The 11288-nt window shown below is 37.4% G+C and overlaps 2 protein-coding genes across 2 annotated transcripts; one reads left to right on the top strand and one right to left on the bottom strand.

Annotated features, from left to right (window-relative positions):
• Nucleotides 1-2640: 2640 nt before the first annotated feature.
• LOC148737826 (uncharacterized) lies at nt 2641-4783 on the top strand. The gene is made up of 2 exons (XM_088749849.1): nt 2641-2849; nt 3045-4783. The coding sequence occupies exons 1-2, from the start codon at nt 2737-2739 to the stop codon at nt 4306-4308; spliced, it is 1377 nt and encodes a 458-aa protein (XP_088605975.1). The 5' UTR covers nt 2641-2736; the 3' UTR covers nt 4309-4783.
• On the bottom strand, nt 4300-6302 carry LOC111344719 (uncharacterized). The gene is made up of 2 exons (XM_022951969.2): nt 6053-6302; nt 4300-5910 (listed from the first exon to the last, which is right to left on the bottom strand). Exons 1-2 carry the CDS (start codon nt 6224-6226, stop codon nt 4858-4860), a joined length of 1227 nt encoding a protein of 408 aa, XP_022807704.1. The 5' UTR covers nt 6227-6302; the 3' UTR covers nt 4300-4857.
• Between the last annotated feature and the right edge of the window lie 4986 nt (nt 6303-11288).

Raw genomic sequence — 11288 nt, 5'->3', positions numbered from 1 at the left:
CTTTAAGAAAAAATTAAAACCACCTGACTAAGGTATTTGACACCCTCAGGAGACAGCAGTGGCGAGTCTCGACTTAAACCTATGGTTAGGGTTGGGGTTGCAGAAATCGCTTCAGTTCCATTGACCTTTTTCCTGTATTTTGACGTTAGGTTTACAGTTGGGTCAGGGTTACAGTTGGGTTAGGGTTACAGTTGGGTTAGGATTACAGTTGGGTTAGGGTTACAGTTGGGGTTAGGGTTAGGGTTAGCACAAGTCAAGTGACCAGCATTTTCATTGCCCTTCAGCACCCAGGGGCAAGTAAATGATGGCACTGGTCTTGCTGAGCCCAAAACATTTTGGACTAACCCGATAATTTAAGAACTAGCCACCCCTTTTACCTGCATTTTGTGTTCTAATCCCAAATTGAGCCCTGCAAGGCTTTTGAAAACCACCCTCCCCCTCTAAATTTTTATTCTTTAGTAAGATTCACACATACTTAGAGACATGAAAATAGCAATATATTGACAAAAAGAAGATTTGATTAATTAATTCATTAATACATCGTGCTTTTCTTGAGATTTCCAAAGAGAGAGCAATGAAATTGCCGTCCGTTTCCAGATATTCGAAAACTAGTATAATGTTGAATTTTTCAGTTACTCACCATTTCTAACGTCGATATCCCCCAGTAAGTAACGCAGATGAGCAAGCTCAGTTGGAATCAATTTGCCAAAGAATGCAGTACTTGAACAAGTGTTCGTTTGTTCAGACGAACTTTGTAAGCCAGAAGTTTTGGGAAAAGGTGTCCAGGCCTTCCAACCTTTCCTCAAAACTTTGCACTCGGTGAAAATCATAATCTTTGAACACACTATCCAGCTCTATTAAAAAGGAATTTTTTTGTCATGTGCAGCATTTCAATTTCAAAAACATGAGCAGCCCACTTATCTTTGTACTGTGTACTTTTAGGCCTTAAAGGTTCAAACAGAAAACTTCCTTGTGGTAACTTTTAGAGTTCAAAACCGGGTAGACTTACCCATTACTGCTTCTTCCGCTTCTCAAAATTGCAATTGAGGAGGTCAATCCAAAGTGCAACTGCCTCTAATTAAAATGAAAACACCTTTCGTTACATTGGCTAGCAAAATGTACATGTGTTAATGAGGTGAAAGACAGATAAAATAAATATCTAATTAAGTGCGTTCAGTAAATCATCTAGAAATATTTTATTGGGGGAAACAATGGTTTATTATTTCTGCACGACATAAAGCTATGAATTTGCAATGAAATAAATTTATTTTGACCTGCGGATTAAAAATCAAAGAAATCATCGTCCTTGTATGTGAGCTGCAATTTGACTTGAGTTGAAGAAAATAAGCCTGACTAAAAATTCGGCCTGGATGGGATACGAACCCGTTTCTCACAGATACTAATAGGGTGCTGCTAAGCTATGATACTTGCAGTTGAACTAAAAATTTAGCAATTGCGGAAAAAAAGTCTGAGAAAAGAAAATTTATTCTTCAAGCCCATCAACGTTTTTCTGTTAAATATTCTAGGTGTATTAAAAATCTTATGAATTTACCAATTTGCTACATTTTGTTCATTAAGGAGCTTCACAACACTTTTTAAATGGTTTTTTAAAACCCATTCACTGTTTAGTTTATCTAAACCCATGTAAACAAACACATGTTCCAAAGGACAAATAACATAGACTCACTCCAGGAATTATGATCACTCATTAAGGAGCGATCTTTGATTCAGTTGTTTCCATTGTTAGTGGTATCAACCGCTTAAAGTTACTCGGTATTTTTTCAATGTTAAGTACTCGAGATTAAGTGCACTAGAACATAACCGGATCCAAATGTATAAATGTACAGACATTTTCCGAAGTTTCAAGAGATGCTCCATCAGACATCTTTGGCGGAGTAGAAGATAAGCCATCCTAAGAAGGAAAAGCGCAACTACCCCTTTTCTCCAGAGGGAAAACTAAGCAAAAACATAATGTGACTTCACAACAATTTTTAAATGGTATTTCAAACCCATTCCAGTTTAGTTTATATAAGCCAATTTAAACAACAACAAAAAAAGTGGTCAAACGTACAAATAACATAGACTTACTCTAGGAATCGTGATTACCCATTAACGAGCGATTTTAGGTTGAATTTTGTCCATTTCTTAGGAAATTAAATGGAAATCAAATCAAGAGGCTACAAGCTGGAGTCTTTGACAACAACTCCGAGTTGACTGAATTGTAAGTAACATTCATAAGTTAACACTTGATGATTGTTTAGAAAATGATCCTAAAATCTTGTTATTTACATTGTACCCTTATTAACTTTGTTATTAAACTCTTTCTTTGATTTCTTGCTCTAAGGGTATTTAAGCTCAGGGATCCTTGGAACCATAGGTCCCTATATGACAATCAGATAGCAGAACTACCACCCGGAGTCTTCGATGCTAGCTCGGTTATTATTTTTTTTTTTTGCCCGCCAATTCTCTTTTTTGAAAAATTCGAGAGCAAATTTTGTCTACCTAAGATGGACCTTTTTATTCGTGGCGAAAATGGTAAGAAATGATTTGCTCTACTCTCTGGTGGCGAAATGTAGTGCTTGATATTTAACAAAGCCATTAAATGCACAGTGTTGTGTAACTCAGGTTATCTGTTTTAGTGGTATAGAGTGCCGAAGTGTGACGTCATGTTACCATGGTAGCATTTTTGCTGGATCTAAACACTATTTGGCGTCTTTCGTTACATCTCATCATAAAATGGGCCAATGCTTCGTTCCCGACTGCAATCATCAGTCAGAAAGTCACAATTGCAGCTTTTACCGTTTCCCCAAAGATCCTGCTCAAAGAAGAAAATGGATTTCTCTAATAAGGTAGGTGGATTTTTGGTACAATGACCACCATGATGCACGGCCACGTGTCGGTTATAGTTACGCGGAAGATGGTTTTATTTAACCACTCAAAAGTGCACTGACCTGTGGATTATACCTTTGAAAGACCTCTAGAGAGAAAAAAAGCTTTTTTTTACGTTATGATTAAAGTTTAAAACCTTCGTTTTCTCTCTCCAGACGAGCTGATCGTGAACCTGGCAAAGGCGCTCGAGTTTGTAGTTGTCATTTCCGAGGAAGTAAAGAAGAAGGCCCCGAGGTCTTTTCCTGGAATAAAGACAAACTATTTGAATCTCGAAATGCTCCAAAAAGGAAAAAGCAAAGAACTGAAGTCCCAGAGACAACGACTATCGAGCAGATCCTTTCAGAATCTTCGACGAAGAGCAACCAGAACGAGCCTTGCGAGCTCAGTTGCGAGGAGATGCAAATGAAATGCACTACTTTGCAGACTGAAAATATCCTGCTACAAGCAGAGCTAGGGACATTAAAGACCCAAGTATCCGAGTTGAAAGAAAAAGAAAGCTACTTAAAAAGAAACTACAGCTCTTTTAACATGGATTCAAAGGTAATCAACATGGAAACTGGCCTCCCAAACAAAGAAATGTTCCACATTGTTGTCGAATATGCCGAAAGATACCGCAACGATATTGTTTACGTGTGTGGCTGGAAAGTAGACAAGATATCTTTTGAAGATCAAATATTGATAACATTGATGAAGATTAGACATAATTATCATAACTTACATTTAGCTGAACTTTTTAGTTGCAGTACTGCTACAATAGCGAATATTGTGACAACATTTATCCATGTTTTGCACCAAATTCTATATGAAGATCAAATGGAGATAGCTGTTCCATCCAGACAAAAAAACAAAACTTCACTTCCAGGCTCATTTAGCTTATTTGGAGACTGTCGTATGGTAATAGATTGCACCGATATCGAGGTTGCTACACCTAAGCTTATGAGTGACCAAAAATTGACATATTCAACGTACAGGGGTATGAATTCTTTTAAGACAATTGTTGGTGTGGCACCCAACGCGGTTATAACTTATGTAAGTAAACTTTTCCCTGGCTCAGTATCAGATAAAGTAACGGTTCAAAAGTCAGGAATATTAAAGCATTTTGTTGCTGGGGATATTATACTTGCGGATAAAGGGTTTTTGATAAATGATATTGTTCCTAATGGTGTATATGTGAACATTCCCCCATTCTTGAACAATGGAAAATTTACAGAAAGTGAAGTTAAGTTAACAAAGAGCATTGCAAAATGTCGTATACACGTAGAACGTGCTAATGCTAGATTGAAGAACTATAAAATTTTAAATTTTGTGCCACCATACTTGCGATCCCTCTCTGGTAAGATTATACAGCTATGTGGTGCTTTAGTTAATTTACAAAACCCATTAATTAAGGAAACCAATGACACTGTTGACTTTGATTAGTCATTTTAATTGAAATATTGATCATCTTACATCAGTTTACTAAGGCCTGGTATACATTGGCATTGTCTGATCATAGTTAATCAATTAACTGTATTCTGATACAAAGAGTGGACAGGTGTTGTGTGATCTGTGAAAAGCTTGTAACCCTATTTTACTTGCTCATGATACAAGGAATCATGATACACAACTTAATGACAAACTATTTATTTCTGATCAGTATTCCTGCCACCACACCCTTATGCTAGTCTTATTATGAATTCAGATAACCAACTGTATTGAAATACGATTACAATGAATCTATCATTTTCTTGTCTCAAGTAGCTAATGTAAAAACCCCAGCAAATGTTGCTGTTTAAAGAAAAACAATTTTAAGATTAACATGAACATTTTTATTTTATATACACCCTTCAGTTACTGCATATTTGTTGTAAAAGTTGCAATGATTTTACCAAATAAAACAATATTTTAAAAAATATTTCTAAAAGTATGTATTATCAAATCCATTACTTTATAAAAAACTACATTAATTTTACAACAAAGTCTTAAAATTTAAAGACCACCATCAACAAGTGCAGGAATCATGTGAATTGTATAAAATTCTTGAAGTGAAAGAAGATTTGGTTCCCATGTGCAGTCTTTCTGGATTGCCAACACAACAGTTTGCATTGTTGTCCAAACCACAAAGTAACAGATTTGCTTCCCAGTTATAAACAGCTGACCCTGGACTTGATGCCAGTAGTGGTGGGATTGTTTTAAACAATAGCCAGCATCTCTCTTTACTAAACAGAACTTAGGGTCTTTAACAGCCTCCTCAATTGTTGAATTGCGATGTGTGTAAGGGCATTTGACTTCAATGATCGCATTGTCATCAACAAGTCCATCTGGTGATGCACCCAAAACACCAGACTTGTGTAGCCAAAGGCCACAATCCTTTACTACTTTCATTGTTAATTTGGTGAAGGCCTTTATTCCTTCTTTCTCGTTAACGACACCCCATCGAACAGCCTGCACTCGAGAGATGTCGTATTCTCCAAGAACACGCTTGATAAGGGAAGGAGTGACTCTTTTTGCTTCAAGAACTGGACCAAAATTGCTAGCAGTCAAACGTCCTTTTCTCACCACATGCCACTCTCCACATTCACGTTGCTCTTTCGTGATCTCACAGACTGATTTCACTTGCTGCTCACTTACTTTCAATTTTTCCAACAAGAAATTTGTATCAAGTCCGCTTTCAACAAACTCTCTCGATAAAATGATTTCTTCGACTGTGGAGATCGGCAGACGATTCTCTTTGTCAGGTTCGGGGCTCAAAAGCCATAACATTCCTGTGAACTCGCCGTATCTCTTCAGCTTGTTCCGTAGCCATTCTCTGTCCTCATCTGTAGTTTTTCGTTTTAGGACTTTAGTTTCTTTGGGTGGATACAGATCTTCTACCGTTTTAACCACCTCGGATGCCTTTTGTTTCTTCCACTGACATTCGATGTCAGTTCTACTTAAGTTGTGGTAGCCATGAAGGAACAGAGCTACAGCGTGACTACACTTTGAACCGCCACGAGGGCACTCGCATTCTGTGGAACGTATTTCGTTTTCTTGAAGATATATCTGCGAAGGAAAGAGAAAAAGAAATATAAGCTTACTTTTCAAGATTTCCTTTAAACGAAGATTCGAAATCACTTAATTTAAATAAGTTTTGGTTTGGCGATGTTAACGGATAGACATCGAGTAATAGAAATTTTACACTTACTGTGACTTTATACGTCGTACTTTTCATGCTCGCTTGCACTGACCCTCTGATAATTCCATCACAATAGCAAAAAGATAGAACGTGTCCAGATTGGTAATGGTTTTCGCCACGGTTTAAAGATTTAGGCTCATCTGAGAAGTATTTTGCGAACGATGTTATCGACAACGCCGCCATGTTAAACACATGTGAGTTTGTTTAGATCCAGCAGAAATGCAACCATGGAAACGTGACGTCAGGGCTTCGGTACTCTATTAACCGCCGGTAGTTACTTGGCATTTTTTCAATTACTTGGCTTTTTTTAAATGTCAAGTACTCGAGATTAAGTTCACTAGAACATACGTTTTTAAATGTATCAGGCGCACATATATTTTCCGAAGTTTCAAGAAATGCGCAGTCAGACATGTTTGACAGAGTAGAAGATAAGCCATCTTAAGGGGGAAAAACGCAACTTCCCCTTTTCTTCAAAGGGAAAAGCTAAGCAATAGCATTAGGAGACTTCGCAACACTTTTGAAAAGGTATTTTAAACCCATTCCCAGCTTAGTTTATCTAACCCAGTTTAAACAAATGGTCAAAAGGATAAATAACAAGCACTTGCTCGACTGAAATGCGATTGAAATGTGATTTTAATCGTTAATAATCCCACTAAGTTTGAAAACAACTTCAATTCGATAAATCTTTAAGTCAAAAATCCAAGACATAAAAGATTAGCTCGGTAATTTATTTTTTCATTTTTCCCGCTAATTGATTGCTTTATAAATTTCAAACTACAATTTTCCTCATCCTCTCCCCCATTTGTATTCTTTCTGTATTCACGCGCAGCGCGCGTGAGTTTAAAAGTTAGCCAATCAGGTCAAAGAACTCTAACCTTGACTTTGAAAATTTACCTGGAGAATTTTTTTCGGGTATCCTTTGCTGTTTTATTTTACGGAGTTGTTTTGGTTTTTGAGTTTTCGTTCGAGGTAATTTTTTATCCCTCAGTTTGGAATTCTAAGAGGCTTCTCAAGTTTTATTTGATCCGAAAGTTGTGGTTGTTTTATCACATGCTTTTTAAACATATATTTCTGTGGAATTTGGACTCTAGCCTTTGTTTTCGTAATTGGATTTTTTACACAGACTAAACGGAAGCACCTTTTGGAGTGTTCAATAATAGTACCAAAATGATCCAAGTGCAAGTTCACAATTATTTTGCGAGAGAAAGTCGAATGTGAGATGATAAATAACCAAAAAAGTGCACAGCCACGAGTTGTTCATGAAAATCTCTCATTTTGACAACGAACAAAAGCTACTTCCTTTCCAAATGGAGTACAGTTCGAATAGCTTCAGCTAAAGTTCTCCAGCCCTATTCTAGTGAGAGTGTTTGATATAGCGCTAACCGCTGGAGATCCCCTTTCCCAATGCACAGATAGAGAAAACCCAGACACCTGCTCTTCCCTTTACCTCTTTATGACCTATCACAGCCCTTTAGTACCTTTATGACACACAGAACATTGATGGCAATACAAAGTGAGGCGAGTAAAAACCTGGCCCTAGGAAAATTGGTTCCCAACATCTTGTTCTGGTATCATACATCAGAAAGGCTAGTAAAAACCGTTACGATTGGCAAAATTGAATCTAAACGTATCGCAAGAGTCAATATAGTTTTGGCACCGATTATGTCCTTAAAAAAATTGCTACCTCATAAGCACCAGTCGGTTTCTGTTCAATGTTACCCTTCGACACTCACTACTTTAACCACAAACTGAATAAATTCAAAATATCAACTTGGTACAGACCATAAATTCAGGGTGACCTTCTTTTTGTAGGTACTTAGAGGACGATGAGATAGCAGAGCTACCAGCTGAAGTCTTCAATAACAACAGGAAGTTGGCTAAATTGTAAGTAAAATATTCATGTTCCTGCTAAGTGACTGGCTTTACGCTACTAGCCAAACTTATACTAAAATAGACTTTGTTGTTCATAGCGAGCTCGAGCAAAAGGGGGTCAGGGGAATCTTAGAAAAAATGGAAGCAGTAAACAAAGAATTAGCCATTATTCCGTCGAGCAGAGGACCAAAGAGCCAATACAGAAAAAGAGCCGTATCAATAACACAATTTGATCTAAAATAATAAAAAAGCTAAGTTAGTTCTCGGCCTCTTGCGCTATTTACCTCAGGCAATGACAGTATGTTATATATCTGCATTTTGAATGGAATAGCACAAACACGCACCTTCAAAGCAAACGATTGTAATGTGGTACTTTCTTTCGATGTCTAATCACAACTGAACCCACACAGCTAGTTTACCCATTTTAATCTTTCGCAATTTCTTTACTCGTGAGCTTTTGTGAACTGTTGTCTAGAAAATTAGTATTTCGTATCTCAGCAGTGATATCATCATGATTCAAGTCTTCCAATAAACTCGGTTTACTTTGCGCTGGCTCGCCTCTTACGATCACTGCACGCACCGTATCTACAACACTACCGAGGAACTTCTCGAGTCTGGCGGCCTGATCCCTTAGATTCTGTTTGGTCAAAGCCAAATTACCATATCCCTTCTCTATCCACTGAGCTCGAATCGCTTGCATATAACCCATCTTTCTCCCACTTTCCAACCGTGGTGGGTTGTCCGACTTCACAAATTCCAAGGCCATCTTTTAACACTCCAACAGATCTCTGTTCATCTGCACACCTCACCGCAACCTTCCGCTTGCCTGGTGATGTAGTCGTCCTTCTACCATAATAAATCAACTCGCAAATCCAACAAAATTAAATGTAGCTGAAAATACCAATTCAGAGACACTTCACAGTCTAGCAAAACTGCTCGACACACAGCAAAGTTTCCTAATCACTTCTCGCAATATGTTTTGGCGCTGTGAATTTGGCTTGCTTTCGATAGGCGCGGACTTTAATTTAACGGATAAACTGAAAGCACGTCTGCACTACTTGCCACCATTATTATTATTATTGTTATTATCATTATTGTTATTATCATTATTATTTCTTAGCTCGCTAGCTACTCTACGTCTATGTATATATGTATTGGGGTTTCTTCTATACAAGCGCAACATGGGACGATGTTTCTGTGCACTCTATCTTGTTGACAGTAACCCTAAATCAGCATTCCGGCAAGGAAATCTACCTGATTCTCAGAATTAGTTCGTCTTGACCATTTACTTTAATTTTGAAGACAAGCAAAGGCTGAGAAAATTTTAAAAGTTAGAGGGCATAAAGTTTCTTTAATTTATTACCGCTGACGTATACCCCATTACGACTTTTTCCTTCCCGCGTGGGTTTTTACGCCAGTGGATCGATCGATAGAAAGTGCGGTCTTTTGCTTTAATATTGAACTCGCTTGGACCACTCAGAAGTACAACGTTTAATTCATGGAGAACTTTCAGAAGCAAAGAAACGGATATTCACTAAGGCAGTCGACGCAGAAATTCGAAATAACTTAGTGTTCTTTTCAACCTTTGCAAAAAGAGCAACCAGGAGGCAAAAACAAGATTAACAATCGAATATCATTAATGCAAAGGACCGGTTTACAAAACATGTTTTAACTTGCTAGTGGTAGGAAAATTTCGGCCAGACGACCTTTCTAATCCCGACCAATCATAGCGAAAAAAGTCCTCACGAAGGACATGAACTATTACACTAGCTAGATGAGCTCACGATTCTCGTTAATTTTAATCTTGACATGTGTCAAAGTTGGATTGATTCCTTCGCAACTTATTGTAGTACCCTAATTTCCTTACATGATTGGCCTGAGGGACAGTATTCTAATTCGTGCAAGCATAGCCCAGTTCTCTGATCTAGTTGGTACTTGATTCATACTCTAATGAGACAATCTGACTGGTTTGTGATACACCAAAAATGCGGCAATCTGATTGGCACGTGATCTATACTCTTATGAGACAATCTGATTGGTTTGTGATACACCAGAAGTGCGGCAATCTAATTGGTATGAGTGGCATACCATCCTTAACGCTGACATAGAGTTTTTTTTTTTTTGATAACTCAAAAATCATAAAAGTCACAATTTTCACCGATTTAGTGATTTAGAGGTCCAGAGCCGATGAGCAGTAAAAATAGTGAGATCTGAAAGACCTTAATTGAAGCTATTTGACGGTCACTGATAGGCTCGGATGAATTATACCAGCATAAGTTTGTGTATAATGCTGTTGCCAGAAGATCGAGTATGATTCCAGCATAATTAATTATGCGTAAATGCGTCAAACTGCGTTGCAAAGATCTTGAATTATCCGTAAATGTAATAATCCTATCAGGGAATTATATCTTGAAAAGTTGCATGGCTTCTGTTAAACCAAATCAACTAGTTCTGTTTAACGTACTTCCTCGAATTAACGCCTGGGCACTTCTTTAAAATCTCGGTCAATAAAAATGCAAAAACAGAATTCGGCCAATATCCAGCCCTCTTGACCTCACGCCTCGTTAATAACGCATATATCTTAAACTTAGTTATTTCCATTCCTTAGGTACTTTAATGGAAATAAAATCAAGGAGCTACCACCTGGAGTCTTCAATAACAACTCCGAGTTGACTGACCTGTAAGTAATACATTCATAAGTTAATGTTTGATGAATTGTTTAGAATATGACCTCAAAATCTCTTCATTAACTGTGCAATCTCATTAGCATTGATGTTAAGCTCCTTTTTTTGGTTTCTTGCATCAGAATGAGTTTGTAAAGCTACAGTTTTTGTTAAAAGCTGGGTCTTAAAGTATTTAAGTTCAAGGGTCTCCGATAGCCTTAATACCTTATTATAGGAAATTAACAATGCATGTAATTAACGCGAGTTTCAAAAATTCGCGTTAATTTTATGTATCTTAAATTACCTCATTGTTAATTAAAATGACGTTAATTTAAAACATCGTTATTATAAGCAAAGCCACAATTCCTCTAAGTGGTCCTGTCCGTGCTCCAGCTCTATGCAGCTCTAGCCGCATTAAGGGACTTCATAAAACGTTTTAAATGATGTTTAGATGTAGTACATTACTCAGTTCCGCGCCAGGAGATATCTGTTTCGCTAGTTCCTCGTTTCGCTCTTTTCTTTCACAGAAATAGACATATCTCTGCTCTCTCGCACCAGTGCCTTTTTACTCACCTAGGACAGAGGGTCTGAATGGGGGTACTTCAATAACACTAAACACTTATTTTATTCGGCTAAATAACATTAAACAGTCAATCTTTGGTAATTGTAACACTAACATTAGAAAATTCATTGTAACATTTTTTTTTTCC

This window comes from Stylophora pistillata, chromosome 2 (genome assembly GCF_964205215.1).
Source record: "Stylophora pistillata chromosome 2, jaStyPist1.2, whole genome shotgun sequence".
NCBI classification, from domain to species: Eukaryota; Metazoa; Cnidaria; class Anthozoa; order Scleractinia; family Pocilloporidae; genus Stylophora; species Stylophora pistillata.
The sequence above is the reverse complement of the archived record's forward strand: the minus strand, read 5'-3'. Positions and strand labels throughout refer to the sequence as shown.